General features: G+C 35.2%; 1 protein-coding gene across 1 annotated transcript; it reads right to left on the bottom strand.

Annotated features, from left to right (window-relative positions):
* Window positions 1-69: 69 nt before the first annotated feature.
* LOC113765754 (phosphoglucan, water dikinase, chloroplastic) lies at window positions 70-16,251 on the bottom strand. The gene is made up of 19 exons (XM_027309997.1): window positions 15,679-16,251; window positions 14,488-15,106; window positions 13,514-13,600; window positions 13,299-13,430; window positions 11,802-11,927; window positions 11,535-11,713; window positions 10,384-10,468; window positions 9,354-9,521; window positions 9,205-9,257; window positions 7,144-7,352; window positions 6,948-7,066; window positions 6,529-6,599; window positions 6,285-6,402; window positions 4,321-4,407; window positions 4,115-4,201; window positions 3,944-4,020; window positions 3,639-3,789; window positions 3,427-3,538; window positions 70-1,724 (listed from the first exon to the last, which is right to left on the bottom strand). The coding sequence occupies exons 1-19, from the start codon at window positions 15,921-15,923 to the stop codon at window positions 823-825; spliced, it is 3,627 nt and encodes a 1,208-aa protein (XP_027165798.1). The 5' UTR covers window positions 15,924-16,251; the 3' UTR covers window positions 70-822.
* Between the last annotated feature and the right edge of the window lie 2,747 nt (window positions 16,252-18,998).

Raw genomic sequence — 18,998 nt, 5'->3', positions numbered from 1 at the left:
GGGACTAAACATTGGCTTCCAACATTTATGTCCTCTAAATATTCCACAGCTCTGACTAAGTTTGGAGAATGATTAAAAAGTTCGAAATTCTATTAGGGGTGGTTTACAAGGCATTGGTTGGCCATTACAATGTATGGAAAAGTGAGCTATCCAAGAGCTCAAAACCAGAATATCTGGTTTCTCAGTCTGTAGCATCTGGTTTCTTGGATGCTTTTCAAAAGCTCTACCCTCTGCTTTCAAGAAACGAAGAATGCTTGAGGAACCATGCACGTACACGCACTCATTGAACATATTATTAGGATAAACAGACAGTAAAAGGTGAAACGCAATCTAGCCACACTGCTTGATTCTCTGCTGTCACTACTGACAACTGCTCATGGACAAAGACATTGCACAGCATTTGAGAAACTAAGTACGTCTTAGAAGGGAAGACAAAAGCTTCCCCCATTATTCTGGATGGCTACAATATATATATATATATATATATATTTTGGTTCTCCCTTGGCAGGGGAAGGGAAATTTTTAGAATGGTAATCTCTAGCACTATGGAGAAGGGATCTGGCCATTGGCTTCGTTATTCAGGATGAATGACCATTTTAACAGGCTTTGCACCTCTGCAAGAATCAGTATATAACAGCTCCAATCTGTGTGAAGCATTTTCATGGTTCCTTTCTCCCAAAAACTTCCATGTCCTGAGGAGCTTTATGACAACTGAACTCTTGGGAAAGACCTGAGGGTTAATGGCTCTCCAGCTCATGAGTAATAACTTGGTTATGTATCAACTTATTTCCAACAGCCCTCAGGAAGTAACAGGTTTAGCTTTTACTGGGGCTGAGGACGTGTCTGCACAACGTATATGTCCGTTCCCAGTAAACATCCTTCAACATCCTGGGGGCAACCAAATTTGCGCTCCAGGAAATACCCAACAGCTCCAAGCTGCTGACCAAGCTGTTGCCTAAAAACTGCATCAACTGTCAGTGGTTTTTGGCTGTAATCTACAGTTAAATGGAAAACTTCTCCCTCAGCTGGCCCAGCACCACGAACCACCAATTCCTCACTAAAGTTAGCAAATGCTAATGTGCATACTAGGGCATCAAATTTCCCAGAAGACAAACGCCATGGAGTGCCTCGTGTACCAGATGCTAGAGTTTCCCCAAGCCCAGGAGCAATCTCAGCTGCAACCGAATTACGATCAAGATCTGTAGGGTTCAGCGTGTGGAGCACAAATGACAAGACTGGTGAAAGCATTTCTTGCACCAATACAGCCATCGCTGCTTGCTTCTGAGGCACACCAGCAGCTTTACGGCTCAAAACTGCTCTACGGGTGTATAATGAGGCCCAAACACGGCTAATGGCACGTCCAAAAATGAGTGGATTTGAAAGACCGACATTTGGAATTGACTCATAAAGTCCAGCAGCAGACATTCCAGCCAAGTCCTCAACATTGGCACTGGAGCGCACATATAATCGTGCATTGGCTGAAAATACTTTTCCTAAGCTTTCCACTATGCCTTTCGGGAGCTGCTGGGATGCAATCAGCTCTTGTAGTTCATTGCAGAGTTTGTCGAGTTCACCATGAATTTCAGCAGTTTCTATCTGATCCAAGAGAGACCTGAAAGTTTCAGTTGATTTGCTTTGTTCTAATGCCAGCTCCATTGAACCAAAAGGAATAACTGCTCCAGCAGGAACTTTAAATGCAGCTGGTACCCCTTGGTCACTGTATACTGTCATTAAATGAGTTGCCAGCAAGAATATTAGCAAAATAAAATTCCCTTGAAACCAGCTTTCAAAACTACTATTTCGAAGCATATCATGCCTTTTGTTGGAGTCTCTTTAAAGCAACAAAAGAAACAAACTTATGTTGTATCTAATACTTAGTTTTAACCATAAGTTCAGTCATACGTCGTATTTCAAGTATGATACACTATGAAACTGCTGATGACCGAGTCATTTTCAGAGATGTTATTCAAACATCAATGTCACCTAATATAAGCATAAGAATTCAAGATGAAAACCTAAAGTACCACCATGCAACTTCCCACAATATGCTGGCATGAGAACTCAATGTCAAATGCAACTCAGCCACAGCATATCTACCATCTTTTTGGGAACAAGGGGTTCCAATTTGAATAAACTTCACTAAACAATATACTTGAGGAAAGAACCTTGAGGTCTTCATATCACATGCATACCATCCTGTATATTGGCACCTACATGTTTTGACCTCTAGCATTCAACAGAATACATGAGTAACAAGATAGAATGGAATTTTTACTTTTTTTTACCTCTTTAAGCTAGTAGGAACTGGCAAATCACTAATTTTTCGGTTGTCCTCTTGACTTAAGGCTGCCCAATTGTCAAACCACAATCTCTTTCCTTAGTTCTTTGAATGGTTGCCATGGATCTTGCTCTAACTATTATCAGATTTGCCCCAGTATTGGTGGTATGACATCATCAGTTCTCACTCCTTTAACAATTGCTAGCCACCAAAGGACCCAGACCAGCTCAAACAGTTTTCTTTTGATTAGTCTGTAATTCCAATTTTAGCTAACCTTTTCTACTGCAATTTATCCATCTGACAAAATCATGCTACACCATGTGTTTAACGTTCTTTCATTTGTTAGTGTGTGATTTCCTTGTCTATGTTCCATTATTTTTGTCATCCACATCAATGACACAAAGTTTTAGGAAGCTAGTCAAAATCACCAACATTGTCCCCTCCTATGGAACAGCTCAGCTTGTCCTCTTGTGCGTACAGCAAATAAGGTACTTCAATTTTTTAAAAGGGGCAAAGCTGGAAAGTAACCTTCTAAGACATCCACTTATAGCAAGGTTACATCCTTTCCGTGAGAATATAAATGGAGTGCAGGGACTGCAAACATACTCCTCCATGCTAACATTTCCTCAAACCTCAAATCTCAAATCTCTGAAGTCTCTGCTTTAATCTGAAGATGGCACCAAGGAGAACCTGATCTAGTTTGTTTCATTATACCATCTCAACTAATGCACAGTGTGCTAATTTTAACTAATTTTCCTTTTCATGGAACTATTGTAAATTTAAATAATGAGCACAAGATAGAAGTTTTTGTCATGGAAGTTGGCACGAGCATGTTATCCTTGAGAATTTGGTCTATCCATAATAAACTTTTGGTGACTACTGAAGTTAGTCTCCGTTAAAGTGATCCTCAAAGCTTCAAAAAAGGGGAAAATTTAGAAGAGGAGGAAGATTAGACGACAAGTAAAAGAAGGCCACTGAAGTAAAAGACAAGAAGGCTGGGTGGAAGAATGAATATGAAAAGAAAGAAGGGGCTAAGGACACAACCCAAGTCATGAGGTGCAGCCAATGGTATTGATACAAAGTTTTGAACTAAACCATACTAAATCTGAAGAAAAACATAAAAAATTTTTGTGAAAAACAACTGCTACCTTTCTCAGAAGTTGCTGACAAGGAAGCTAGACGAGAACAGGTTGCAGCTTTTGCACCAGAATTTTGTAAATCTGCATCAGACAGTAGCAGAATGCCACCACTTGCTAGCACCTAAAAGGACCACCACCTTTTAATACTAGTAGAAAATTGATAGCTATAAGATAATACATGGGCATAGCAGATGGTAAATTAGTGGAGAAAACTTTTTTACCTTGCTGGACTCCATGTTCATCTGTGAAGAATCACTGTTTGAGGTGCTTCCAACAGTGGATGAAAAAGGAGGAGAAGATTTAGCAGGAGATTCACCAGTTTTTTGCTTGGATGATGGAGACAATTTGACACCCTCTGATGATGCCTCCAGCCTATAAGAAGATTAAAAAGTAAATCTTAGGAAACAGTGACAAGAAAAGAATGCATTTCAAAATGATGCACATGATAGATAATGTTATAAGCCAAAAAAAAAACATATGAATACAGTCAAATTGTGTGTGATGAGACTACAAAGTTAAAGCTAACCTGACATATTTTCCATTCATATCTTTTATATCAGTAACTTTATCATCATCATCGCACGTCACAAATACAACCTTCTCCTGCATTTTCATTAAGTAATCCACTAGGCAATTAAAATGAGATTTCACCTCAAAGAATGAACTAGACAGGAAAAGGGGAGAATCTTAGACTTACTTGCCGGGCCCTTACACCTAGATGAGATAAATGAGGCAACTCTTGCAAAAGTACAATCCCAGCTATGTTACTCCCAGTAGCTGTCACCTGTCAGATGATGCAAAACTTATGTTTCGTGTTGAATAATTCAGAGGATAAGTTGATCTATATTGATGATGCAACAATAAGTACTTGAGTAAACAATTGTGATATAAGAACTGTCCAACCTCTTCATCTCCATCAGCCCTGTTAACCACAAGAATAACAGGCCCTTCTACTGATGAGGGCAGTGTCCCAGGGACAATGTTGTCCACCTAATATAAAACTAGTCAGAATAAACATATTTTACTCATCAAAAGCAGCACAAACACAAGAAACTCCATTTTGTCTTGTTCATATGCATATCACGCATTGACTTTCTTTGGTGAAGCATTCATTAGACAAAATGATTCCATTCTCCAATGCAGTTCCAGGAGCATAGTGCACAAAGCATAGAAGCTGAGAGTCATATCAAGTTCACCAGTTACCAAGACAATATTTCCCTAATCTTAGCTCCACTAGGAAAGAGCACCATGTCTATATTGCAATTACTGGTACATGTATATGCAAATGCATGTTAGTGTGCGCAATTACTTTTTTATGTTATCATACAAGTATGCATAATCAGCAGTCTTTGGGGATCAAACAGGTTCCTGAATGAGCCTCACAATGGAAATGTAAGACCTACTTAATTCCTGTTTCACGTAGCTTTGTTGTAACAAGGAACCCAAAGTGTAAGTACACCAGGTGGTTCTGCCTAATGCAAGTATGGGTGAGATAACAATCAATAGCAGCATGTACGCAACACATCATAACAGATTTACGAGAGGAATCAAACAATGATAACTAAATTGACATCGATCGTGATCTATTTGTGTTCCTTGGAACATTTTCTAATGATTCTTAAATTAAGCTGTCACAAAAACACCAAGTCTCTGATCTGCAGAAAACGAGCATGTAATGGAAGGGCTTGCATCAGTAGAAAGAGCAGTGTGTTTTACCCTGATACTGTTCAAAGCAATTGTATTGCTTTACCATAAATAGGATCCAGATAACTCAAAGATTGTCAAGTCTCGCAGCTTGCATCCGTTGCACAGTAAATAAATATGATCAAAATATTTTATTTTAATAATTTAGGGTTCCCTCACCATAAGTTTGCACAATCATGCGACTATCTTACAATTTTGATCATGCTGAGCATAGCAGGTTTGTGACAACCTGAAAACATACTTGAAAAGGATACGTACACATGTTCCCATGTCAAGTAAACATCAAGATATGTTCAACAGTTTTAACTACGAAAATATATGTTTAAGGGCATAGTTTCTCAATATTATTATTTAAGAATGATGAAAGCCACATCAGACATTAACACTTTTCCAACCATATTAACCAACAATTAGAAACTCCATTATTGTGCAAAGCAATCAATTTTTTAGTGATAGGAATGAAAACAAACATAAATGCACTTATGCACTAATTTAAGTTTTTTGCATCCATATGCACATGTAATTCTGCATAAGTCAACTTTTGGACAGGAAAATGTCATTCACCATAATTACAAAAAGGTTTAGATATTTGCTCTAGTTCTTAAAAGATTCTTCTTTCCCCACCTTAGAGAAGTTGCTAAAACTTTTAAATGAAAGGCATCCATTAAACATTTCAGAAAAGTAAAAGCTTATCTGAAAATTTTTCAGAGGTGCCAATGGAAACAACTTAATATCTAAAATCAAATGTAGAGAACATCTGAAGAAAACTTTTGGCTTGATCAGCTTAGGAAGCAGTAGGAGTCGTCTAGATATATTCTGAAGCACAATGCCATAGGTCCTTTATCTATAGAAACTATCTAGATGAATTGACAGATTTCATCCTCAGCCAACTGCCTTTTATCTAAAAGAACGTAGACAGTATAATTTCATAATCTGAGAAAGCTGAAGTACCCTGTTGCGTTGAGCTGTTCAAATATGTACTAAAGTCGTAAAATTGCCACAAAGAACAGGCATCAGTGCTTCTAAACAGGAGTCCAATGACATCTAACATGTATTTTGCTCTGACCTTGGCACCATGTCATATCAAATCCTCTCCAAACTTCCCTAGGTCTCCAATAATATGGTATCTAACAGAAGTATCTAAACAGCATAAATTAAACTACCTGCACCAGCACACCAGAGGCATCTCCAGGAACAACCACATCCCAACCCTCTGAACCAAGAGTGCTTCTAACAGCTTTTGAAAGAAGAGTACAAAGTTTTGAAACCTGAAAAATTACACTGCAAATGACATTTTACACTTACATGTTAGATGGAAAAGTTTGATTACAATGATGAAAATATATTCAAAGAAACATGCATGAGAGTATGATTCAAAGGTCAATTGGAGAGCAAACACAATTATACCCTGCACGAATCTCAGCTTCTGTGTACGTTCTAACGCTGTTTTCAGGGATCCCCAATGCTTTTCCCAGTATCTGCAAGGACATGAACTTAATAAAGTCCTAAAAGATTAATCTCTTTTTTTTTTATGTCTAAGAGATTAGTCTAATTACACCACACTCTTACAGTAATGGAAAACCATATCTCTACCAAGAAATTCCAGTATTTAAACCCTTGCATCACATATGAAGTTCTCATAGCTCATCCAAAACATGGCAAGCATTTTTATTTAGAACAACAGGACAGAGCTTATAAACCAGAGATATATATATTAAACCATGATTAAAATCCTACCAACACTATTTGCACTATCTGAAACAAGTGGATATGAAGAATAAATCAGAATGTGCAGAATTTTCAGCAGACCACCATTTAAGTTTTACCTGGACTTTCTGAGGAAATATCTGAAGGACAGCCTCAGAATATTCATCAGCCAATCTTCTGCATCTATCAATAGTTGCCTTAAGCCTCAATGCCCAAATAGTCTTACCATTTTCACCACCTTTATTAGATAAGCATAAGTTTCTTAGCAAGGGACTTAAAAGTACAAAAGAATAATAACCTAATGGAAATAAGTACCTTCTCTTTCTGGAAGGCCTCTTGCTTTCCATGCCATGAGTTCATTTCCAATTGCTCTACATTCATCTGGCTTCCAACCAGAAAGACCCAGCTGATGGATACCAACAGATAGCACTGTAAGTGGATCATTCCAAGAGCTGATATTGTTAGAGTCCACGTTCCTTGAAAGTTGATGAGCTCCTCCCAAGTTTTCAAGTGCATTGAGATACCTACAAACCATATCCACTAAACATTTATCTTTCAACAGATGGAGAATCCACTGCAGTTGCAGGATTTAAAACAGGACATTTGGCAAGCTTAAATTAGTTGTCTACTTAACTCGAAAAGCACAAAATTTTCATATTCACAGAGTGACTACCTCAATGGTAGTTTGTGAACCAAAAAGTTTCCAATGAAAGTCAAACATTTTCAAAATTTCGTAAGATGACTGAAAACCAATCATTAGAATCATTGCCCATTATCGCCAATTGAAAGTTTAACCACAAGTTTTGATCAAACTATCAAGGTGAAAAGAAATAGAAATCGGACAAGAGTCTGTTTTCGGTTTACATAGAGTAGATGCTATTGAGAACTTTGTCCTTTGCTTTGGTGTGTTCCAAGAATTCAACAAGCTTTGCCTCTTGGCTGATTTTTAATCATCAATTATACAGCATGCCAGACACTAATACCAAATAAGAGCTTAAAATCAGAATTTTCTCAAGGTTTGCACTGCTTATTATGAGTGTTTTCCTTCCATCGATTCCAATCATCAATTTTCAAAATAAAAGGTTCAAATGCACAAGCAAAAATGAATTCAAACGTATCACCATGACAACAATTTGAAGAAGGATTTTTGAAAATGAATGGTGCACCAAACAAATTTAAATGACTGTCAAATGACATTATAGCCAGTGTGAACGCAATGATACAAGCATAGGGACAATCCAACAAACAATCCTCGGAAGGATGAGATGAAGAATATTACAGAAAACTGAGTTTTCCTTCTTTAGAATTGGTGTTGGTACACCTCCCTTACATGGTGAAGAAACAAAAGACAGTTTACAAAAGTTCTTGTGCAAAATTTATAGCACTTTATAACTGTGTTTATTGCATCAACCATAATTCTAAATATTATATTTTGCTCGCAATTATTTGTACAACTGCAGTTAGCACATGTTCATCTAGAGCAGGCAATGTGATGTCTCCTTTCCACTTCATTGTGTGGAGAAAGAGTTATATATAGCCATAAACTTTTAGACAAGGACCTTTTGCTTTAGATGTAATCCAATATCACCAGTCAATTTACACTTCTTTCCTTTATCCAATGAAAACAGGCTACACCAATTAATTTGATAATCTTCCAGATTTTACTTATCTTTTAATCTGATTATCATGCAGTATGAGGATGTCACGTGGGAAATACTGCACTTTCTACTATGAATACCTTGTAAAAGCAACAAGTAGGATTCCATGCATTACCCCAAAGGAACAAGAAACTGAAATTGCGATTATATGGCTTATTGTGGAAATCTTGGGACAGAAAATTGAAATGGGAAAGAGAAAGGGATGCACCTCAGTGGATAAATCGAAGACCCAAACACAATCAGCCAACAGTATAGGTAAATGTACATGACAGGTAGAAGTCCCTAATAAAATCAAAAAATTTGTAATGGATAGCTATATCTCTGCATCTTCTCACAAGACAGTCGTACAGAGTCTCAAAAGGCAAAGGCCTCAAATGAATGTAAGAAATGCAACGTACAATTTGGTTTGACAAAATACTCAATATCTAAGAATTTCAATAAAATCATAAACCAACCACTAGAAGCAAGAACATGATTTTCAGAAACCAACCCAGAACTTCAGCTCCTAAAAAGATGAATTCCAAAGGCACTTTTTCTTATCAGATTAGGAGGAAAACAAGTAAGTACAAACAATCAACTTAGCCTTGTCTTTCAAATTTATTAGCAGCAAATGTCCCCAGTATTGCATTGTGGAAAATATTATAAGAATATCAAATTTATTACCATAGTTTTAGCAGAGGAATAGATAGTCTAGAATACGCAAGAAAAGTAGGTTCACCTGCTTAAAAGAACAAAAGCATAGTCTTCAAGCCCGATTTCAGAAAGACGCCACTAACAAAACAAGATCAATTGTGGAGTTTAGAGGATCAATTTCTGTTAAATTTTTCCTAGTGACTAAGAAGAAACAAAAATGCGAAGTAATCTTACCTTTTGGCGCATTGCTATTGCAGCATCAGGAGCATCATTTCGAAGACCACTTTTAAGACCCTTTACTATCACTTCACGAATGCTGTTTAGAGAATGAATTGTTTGGACCAACAGTCCCACCACATCATTGTCTGAAACATTACTTGTTTCATTTAAATTATCCAAGCCCTAGAAGCAAAGAAATAAATGCAAACGTTTTACTCCAATCATATGTTGGACAGGTGCTCTTCCTCAATAATTAAGTCATAATTCCAAACCGCAATTCCTAACATCTTCATATTCTGTTCTTAATGCCTTTCAAAGGAAGGACATTTCACAAAGCACTGAACTTCTCAAAAGTCAAGACTCATAAACTCTTCAATTGCCATAAACTGAGTATATAGTTGAAGCAACAGACATTATGGATTACATACGTTCACACATTCCAGAAACACTGGTAATTTTATTTTTTCTTTCTCTTCTAATAAATAGTCTTCCTACTTCTTAAGCTACAAAGATGAAATCGGTATCTTAAGGAGAGTTGCATGTCAGCAAAAAAAAAAACCCATTTTTTCGAGGTTATGATTTTGCACTTAATCAGTTTCCTATCCTCAATAGGTTATAAACCAGTTCTAATTCATGAAACGACTTCTGACTACATCGGACCAGCTAAAAAGAATTACTGGATTAGTAGGGTGTTGAACTCTCTCTTTGCCATCTACACATCGATACCAAGAAAAACACAGATAAAACAGGATATAATAACTCGTTTACAATAAGCACACTATAAACACACTCCTCTCATGCTCCAACTTCAACCAGTACTTTTCCTTTCACACTATAAATGTCTATCATGTCTAACCTCAGGTGAATTCCTAAAGAAAAGCTGGGAACCTAGAAAATTCATGCATTAATAAGACTTATTGCTAATAGTCAATGATTGGTTTTCATCATGTAACATTCATGTACAGAGTCTAAATAGTTGTCAAATCCTACCAGAAAAATTCATAAATGTAATATGTAAATGCTTATGAAGTATAAAAAGAAGTACCTTCTTTGATTCAATAAAGTTTGACAGAGTTGATAAACCTTTTTCATCCAGTGATTCCTTGATAGCATCCAGCTGTTCTTCGAGACTGGAACATTACAAGCACACTTTAAACTTCAGCTTGAATTACAATAAAGGAAGCTGATAAAAACAAGCGCCCTCTTAAAATAATTTCAAAACATTAAATACAGGAAGCTTCAACTAAATCTGTTTTTGTAAACCAAGATTATTTCACTTTAACAAAGTTTTTTTTCAGCAGAGCATAAAACCAACTCCTAAAAGACCAAATACAACAGGCTGTAGAAATATTGTGATGTAAACAGGAAGGCTTCTCCACAAACTTTCCCAAACCCCCTTTCTCACAAAACGAAAAGAAATGAGATGGTTTTTCCTTCAGTAAATCAAGAATGAATTGAAAGCAAATCATTCGGTTGTGCAGTGGCTGCCACAGTAGCATTAAAACCTTCCTTTTTCCGCTCTCACACTTTTCCTTAGCAATTGCTTTTTCATATCATTTGCATTTGCTATTTGCATTCTCATATACTAATTCTCAATGGATTTGATCAATGTCTACAGCATAAAGAAAAAAATTTCAATTAGTTGCACTCCTTCAAACAAAAGTAATATACACCAAGGTTGATGGTCAGGTTGAGCTATACTCAAGAACCACAACCACAAGAAGTTTCCATGATATAGATCAAAGTTTAAAAGAGAAAGGGTTCATCAGTTGTGCACAGTATTGGGTACCAAATCTAATGGTCAGGCTTGGATTTACTTGAAACCACAACTTAAGACTTGGCTACATAGAAATTTAGAAAGGCAAAGAACACTTATTAGTATGAAAGACTTGATGCACAATTTTGGATACTGAATATAACATGCACTCCATAACACTTGCCCATTGAGGCATTCCAATCACATTATCTTTCCACATCCAAAAAGTTTACTTAAACTTTGTGCAAAAGCAAAGGTGACAGTGTCTTTGGGATAGAGGTGTCTTACTCATTTAGGCAAAGGATTATTACTGCAGTTCATAATCTAATCTATATTTTGGAAAAGATGAAAGAGACAAGACAAGATATAGCTAAACATCGTCAAAGCAGAACATATTATGCTAGAAGATGGTCCTGTGTAATTTGTGGCATATACCAGACCTTCCAGCATTAAAGAAATCTTTAAGCTCACGATGGAAGATCTTAAATTGTTCGACAAATGCTTCATTGTACTCTCCAGGGTTCTTCGTAACTTTCTCAAGCATCACTTCTGTGGCAACCAGATCTTCAGGACCAGCATTTCGATGAAGTTTGTTTTGTATTGTATGCTTGATTTCTTGCTGTATTGCAGTCAGAGAATCCAAAAATAATCCAATATTGGAAAGAATAAAAGCACTAGAAAAGTACAGCAGAAGAGTTCAGCTATACCTTGAGCTCATGAGGGATATCATTCCGATGTGCAATATCCCTAATTCGTGTTAGAGGAACAGATGTGGTGAATTCTGCCTTGAAAGAGGGTAAACATGCATGAATCTTGCGGATGACAAGAATTTCCTGCATGAGATGCCACTTGGAAAATAGTATCACAAGAAAAAAAGAAAAAAAATCTCAAGTATGCAAAACCTGAACAGAAGACAAATCAAGAGGAAGAGATATCATCTACTCACTGACATAGAAGGAAAAAGGGGATAAACATAGAAGTTATTCTCAACGAAGTTAGCTTAAGTTTTTCCTTTCAGTACTTGCTACCCGTGTTACACGATTAAATCAGCAGCATCAATTCAATTACAAATACAAGCAAGACTCCAGAAACAATGTCCAGAAATTAACATCTTCTGAGTAATTAAAAAATTTCCAAGAAAACAAGTTCAATCTAAGCCCAAATATGAATTTGAATTCAATATTCAACAATTTTTTAGAAGATACTCATGGCATTGATCATTCGACCCAATATCCTCATTAGAATGATATAGAGTAAATGGAAACGTCATCTTAGATGTAATACTAACCAAGCACCTTGATCCAAAAAGCAAACATGCATAAGATTCCCATGCTCTATTTTTGAAATATTATAGAAACTTTCTCAACAATAAAACTAATTTTGGCCTGTATTCCTGTTGGAAGGATAAGTATACAGGTGCAGTAGCAATTTCTTACAGCTTTACTATACATCATAAGGATTAACTGTGATTCCCAACAGTGAGGTTTACCCTAACGACAACAGTTCCAGAACCCTTGTTTCTGACCTTTCCCATTTGACAATTCAAATTCTTCTCAGATTAAGGACGTCGATAGAAAAGTCAGTTTCTTAACATTTGGCTGTTACTACTAACTGCAGTTGCTTTGCATCACCATTGTCCTAGTAAGAGAACTTCCGATAACATCAAACTTTTTACAACTGTTAAGAGATATTAACATCGAGAGGTTTTGTAGTTTGATATGCAACACAAAAGGAAGCAATTGAAAGTTACTCTAAAGTCAGAGTTGGAAAATGATGTCTAAGTTTCTCTCACAAACCGCAGCATTTAACTTGCTTCCTTGACATATTGCCCATGATTATAGACATTGTACAAGAGATAGTAATCAAGTATAATGGAAGTTGCAAAAAAGCAAAATGCAATCAAACAGTAAAATAGATATACTGCAGGAATTTTATAGGGAGTAACAAAAAGAAAAATTAAATGAGGATTTGCATAAAGTGTCAAATTACTCTGGTCTATAACATAAGAACCACAAGAGAATACTAAGGATTCACCAAAAGTTACAAAACTATTGAGCACTTTAGCAAGAGGAATAAGAAAGTAGTGAGCTTTAAATGCGAGTTTAATCATCCTATATTAGTTCCCAATTAAAAGTACTCTTATGCTAGACAAAAAATGAACATCATAAATCTGGGAGGATATACACTGAAATGTTTATAACTACCTGAGGAGAAGTGTCTTTCCCATAGGAAATCCTCTCTAGTTCACGAAATATAAGCCTGGAAATCTCAGCATGCCTATTAGGCCGATGATGACCCCCATCTTCAAAGCAAGGAATTTGCCCCGTGTTTATCCACTGAATACATATAGTGAGATTAGCGAGCAACAAACAAATTCAACTGGACTAAGAAACTACTGCTCAATAAAACATCAAAACACCTTCAAATAGATAGCTGAATATGCAAGAGCCTCCAAGCGATGCCCACTCTCAATATTTCCAACCACAATTTCACGGACGACTTCAAGCTATAGCAAGTAAAGAAACACAAATAACAGTGTCAGACCCAAAAAAGCTTTTTATGCAAATAAAAGAAGGAGAACGCAGGAAGATAATACAAGAGGGAGAAACTTCAACTGAAAACAAATGCCCTCAATTAGCAAGATTCCAATCTAAGGTGTCTTGGATATAAAAACGTGCTATTTACCTTTTCCTTTGATCAAATGTTATTATATTTTGATGAAAATATGTTCTTCAATGTGTAGTGTCGCTATAGTCGTACACTTCTTCATTCAATAATTCTCACAACCAAGGAACAAAAAAGAAAAAGACAAAAAATGCACTAAATACAAACTCTCACTAGCTGTTTCTCCCGAGTAAGCTCTTGATACTACTGACATCTTAGAAACGTACTTACTTTTAGTTGCCTTTTCAAGTTTAACCTCAATTTAAATAATTTCTTGTCTTTTGATGCATAAAAATGGAATTACAAGAATTTAAATTGACTAAATTACATTTTCTCTCCATATTGTCTTTTTTAGATAAAACTAAAGGTGCAATGTTTATTGATTACCCAAAGTTGCGTCAGAGAAGTCTTTACATCTCACAAAGTTGGTCTGAGTAGTTGATTGCCTATTTTCCGATTCTATTTACAGTGTATTTGGCATTATACTCTAATTACCTTCTTATCACTTGTAGATGTGAAAAGAACATCTCTTGCGGAAACTTTTCAGAATATAGATAAAGTGATACTTATCAACTTTTTCCAGCTCAAGACTCAAAGCAAGATGAAAAAAGCAGGGATAACATGGAACACACTAACTAGAGGCACTAGAATTAGGCCGATATACGGATGTACATATGCAAAGAGATTAATGTTATATTATCAGGAAAGGGCAATTTGCCAGTGTCTCACCTTCCTCCACCAGTTCCTTGAATTCTTGTCACCTTCTACCAACTTTAGGGCAATTCCTTCAAGACCAGATATATCCCACTTCCGCTCCTTCTCAATGTTGAGCTGCTCCTTTGAACGTACAAAAGATACAACCTTCCCTTGCCATTGTTCAACGAGAGGACTTGCCACAATCTCTGTGTCAGCCACATCATCAGCAACTGCAGAACCATTACCAGTTGCACCAACACCTCCCTCCTCCTCCTCCTTTTCCAAGTCCAATGGCAGAAATTCCACAGCTTCACCTGTCCTGTCCCAATGAAAAACCGTTTTGAAACTTCCTCCTTCTGGTAGCATTAATACCCGATTATCCCCACTCTCCCAGGCACGACTCTTGTCCTTCCTCACAATTACAAATTTGCACTCAACAGGCTCACCCCCTTTTAATTCCAATTCACAAACCCATCCATCTTCTGTCCAATCCATCATTAATTCTTTCTTCCATGAACCTAGTTCTTTTGCTGACCCTAAAAGTGCAATGTGCTCCCCAAATTCAACTTGGTGATTAAGCAAAACTTTCATCAGCACTTTTTCTTGGCCTTGCCTAGATTGCTTTGTCTTCTTCTGTTTCTTCTCTTCTTTCCTGTAAAATCAGTTCTAAATATTTAACAAGTGCTTCTTTGTTGCTTTGCACATTTTCCCCGGGCACCTCTATGATATATCAGTAATCAAAATATTTAATTGGCAACCATCCTTACGATACTCAATTCGTTATTAACATAGATAAAGACACCTTCATAAATATTTTTGTGGACTCAAAAGGCTAGCCAGTGCAGTACATACCATTACACATGTAATGCCAATATAATTGCCTCTTGCAGCCACAGAATCAGTGCAAAATCCCAATAAATCTCAGAGAAAATAAAAGGTAAAGCAATTAAAAGAATTAATTTTTTTTTACCAATTTCATAACAATGCTGCCACCCTTTTTGATCCTTCAAATTCATTACCTACTAAAGCTCAAAAAGAAAAAGGATTCAGCTATACTTGCAAGATTCTGATTCAGAAATTTAACTGATATAAACACTTCATTTCTACCCAAAAAAAAGGGAAATGCCTAATGCTTAGAAGTACCAAGCACCCAGTAGGAAAAATAATATACATAAACACATTAACAAAATTAATCAAAACAAAAAAACTTCTGTACAAAATCACCTGCTCGTTTCAACTGAAGAGACCCCAGATAGAATTCTAGACGACCTTTTATCCATGGGGAAACCGAAGTTCCTATCGACCCCTGAAATCAACAAAGATGGCTTCAAGAACTTCAAAAGCTGCAAGCTTTTCGGCCCCTCCAGCTTCCTCTGCTGTTGAGCAAATTTGAATTGCCTTCTCCTATTTGAACCAGAACAAGATGAAAAAGGAACAGAATTGCAGTGCAAAACACGCATAGAATCCATTCCAAACTCCACAATCACTACAAACACAGTTTATTCAGCGGTAAAATCAACGACCCTTTTGAGATAATAGAGTATCAGAAAAGCTCCTGATCAAGATTCTCGACTTTTTTTTATGGGGATATTAGTACTTTTGAGTAGTAGTATTATTCTTTGAGTGATGAAGTGAGAAAAGGTGTAAGTACAGTACAAATACCCATGAGGGATGTGGGTGGTAATCAATAATGTGAATGATTATTATTGGAGTTGGATGGAAGTTCTTGGAACTTGGAAGAGTTGAGAGTCTCGAGACCTGTGACTGCGAGAGAGTGACAGACGAATGTGATCAAATGCGTGGAGTTGATGGAAGTTGTTGGAAGCTTTTGATTGATTGTTTGTTTATTTAAGGGGGGCTGGAGGAGGACCCTTCATTTGTGGATATTATACGTAGTAGAAGTATGAAATTTGGTAAAGAAAAATTTCTTTACGAGCTTATTATCACTTTATTCTTTGAACTATATTACTATTATCAGTTTACTCCTTAACATTATTATTTTTTAGTCATTTCATTCCATAAATAATTTAATTTAAAATATTAAAAAATTTTGTACAAAAGTACCATTTTATTCTATAGTATTACTATATTATTATTATCACTTTATCCTTTTAAATTATAATAATACAATCACTTTAATCCCTAACATTATTTTCTAGATATTTTACCTCATTATTAATCTAACCAATATGGTAAAATTTTTTTAAATGTATTTACCTATTTTTATATATAATTTAAAATGAAAAAGTTGAAATGGTTATTCTTCCTTTCATTTTCATTTTAAGAGATCGAAAAATATAAAAATAAAAGGGTTTTCTCAAATTTCTTCTTACACACTTATTAAAACTAGAAAAAGAAAAAGAGATAGAAAAGAAGGAGATAGAAAATTAGATTTTACAAAGAAAGAAAATAAAGAGAGTCTAACATTAGCGTGTTATTTTAAAATTGGAATTGGGTGGTAAATACAAAAAATAAAATAATTTTAAAATAATAAAAATATTTAATTCTTTCTTATTTGTATTTTTTTTGAAAAAATAATTGAGCGCTCTCTCTCTCTATCTCTCCCTCCTCCTCTCCGTCCCCTTCTTTATATTTTTTTCAATATTAATAACATTGCCAATAAAAAAGAGATTAATACTTTGACTTTTTGTCTTAATACTAAAAGGAGAAGAGTCACTCTAAATTTTTTATTGTTTTATTATACAAAGAGGATGGTATTTTCTTCTAATATTTTTTAACTTGTTAAGTTAGTTTAATGGCGGGATAAATTGTTTAAAAAAAAACTCTATGGGGTAAATTGATAGTGAAACTATAGTTTATGGGGGTAAAGTGATAGTAATTATAAGTGCTAAACATGTCTTTTCACTTTAATTAACAAACTCCGTTAAGTTTGACCGTTAGTCTTGGGGGTAAAGTGACTAAAAGGTAACGTTAAGGGGAAATTGATAGTGACACCAAACGTTAAAGAGGTAAGTGATACTAACCTTTTCTTTTATGCACAGATTTGTAACTGTCACTCCAATTGTTCCTGCTTTTGATAAAAAAAAATACTTTTAGGTATTAAAAGTACTTTTAAAATGTTTGGTGAATAGCGTTTCATAAAATTAGGAGTAGAGATTTTGGAGTTAAAAGCGCTTTTAGTAAAAGTTCAAATTTGGTGCTTTTAGAGTAGTTTTTGTGATTTAAAAAATAAAATATCAAATTTAATCATCTTATTCTATATTATGAACAAATAAAGAGATAAACAATTTTAAAATTTTTAAAATTACACATTATCCAATACAATAAGTATATTTATTGAATTATATTTTCAAACAATATATTTAACAATTTTTAAACGATTGATTTTCAATAAACTACCGCAATCCTAAACGCCCATATATCTTGTGAATTTTCCAAAAAAAATGCATGATATTATTCTATGTGTGCTTATATGAACTGGATTTGACATATTTGGAAAATACTTAATGTCCAATTTTATTGTCAGTGTAACCATTCACAAATTTACTTATTAGTTTTAGTTACTTATTACTTATTAGATTTTTTTGTGCCTAATATGAATGTATTATACCAAAATTATTATGCGAGTGCACTTACTTACCGTTTTTGTTCTCTGTTATATTTAAACGCATTTTCATAAAATTAATGTTTGAAACTTATCTTAATGTACACCTCGTTAGGCAAACTCTTACTCGTATTATGTTGAGTGTTGCATGCTAATTGTTAAATATTTATTATTTTTTCAATTATGCGAGTGCATCTTCTGTTCTTTCCCTTCTGTGTTGTAGGTCAAAGCAACAAGTAACTCAATTTTAAACTTTAAAAAAATTTTTGAGCTGCAAAACATGATTAGCACGAATAATTATGTACTATTTGGAAAGTTGAAACCATTTTACATAAAAAAATTCTTGGCTTGAAACTTTTTCTTTTTTTTTTCTTTGTGGGATAGCAGTATAATGAAACCTTATTTATTTATTTATTTATTTAACACGTAGTAGTAGTATAACTAACAACCAATTGCAAAAGTTCTCCTTGCTAAAGATTTGAATCCTATGCAATAAATAGATGTCCTTTACATTAGTGAAGCAAGAAATTGGAAACCAAAAAATGCAAAAGAAAAAGAAATACTTGAAGGGCATCGAACCAAAATATTTGCTTTCTTGATTCTACACTTTTCTATATAGAAAACTTTGTAGCTGTTAGCTAAGAGCCAGAATATTTTCCTAATTTGTGGACGAAGGGAACAATAGCAGGAAATTACCTTCCAAAAGGAAAGTCAATTGGAGAGGCTATTTAGCTAATAGAATTGTGGTAACTTTCCAAATTTCAACGCATAATGTAACTTTTTCAACAAGGAATAAGCAAAAAGGATCCTCGAAAAGAAGAGATAATCTCCATCACAAATACTGCAAAATTTAACTTCAGAAAGTCATAATTTGAATATATTGAGGAATCGAACTTGTTATTGCATGAATTCTTGACATTGATCAGAAGTTCAAGAGGCTCTGAGGCAAAAGAAGTGTGCATGACACCCTGCAAGAAGA

This window comes from Coffea eugenioides, chromosome 3, assembly GCF_003713205.1.
Source record: "Coffea eugenioides isolate CCC68of chromosome 3, Ceug_1.0, whole genome shotgun sequence".
NCBI classification, from domain to species: domain Eukaryota; kingdom Viridiplantae; phylum Streptophyta; class Magnoliopsida; order Gentianales; family Rubiaceae; genus Coffea; species Coffea eugenioides.
The sequence above is the reverse complement of the archived record's forward strand: the minus strand, read 5'-3'. Positions and strand labels throughout refer to the sequence as shown.

Bases quoted from the DNA above. Each gene is read 5' to 3' on its own strand.
- LOC113765754 (XM_027309997.1), bottom strand. From the start codon at position 15,923: ATGGATTCTATGCGTGTTTTGCACTGCAATTCTGTTCCTTTTTCATCT. The intron at 3,790-3,943 runs GTTAGCTTTAAC...ATCTTCTTATAG, and splicing joins ATGAATGGAAAATATGTCAG to GCTGGAGGCATCATCAGAGG. The intron at 3,539-3,638 runs GTAAAAAAGTTT...TGGTCCTTTTAG, and splicing joins TGAACATGGAGTCCAGCAAG to GTGCTAGCAAGTGGTGGCAT.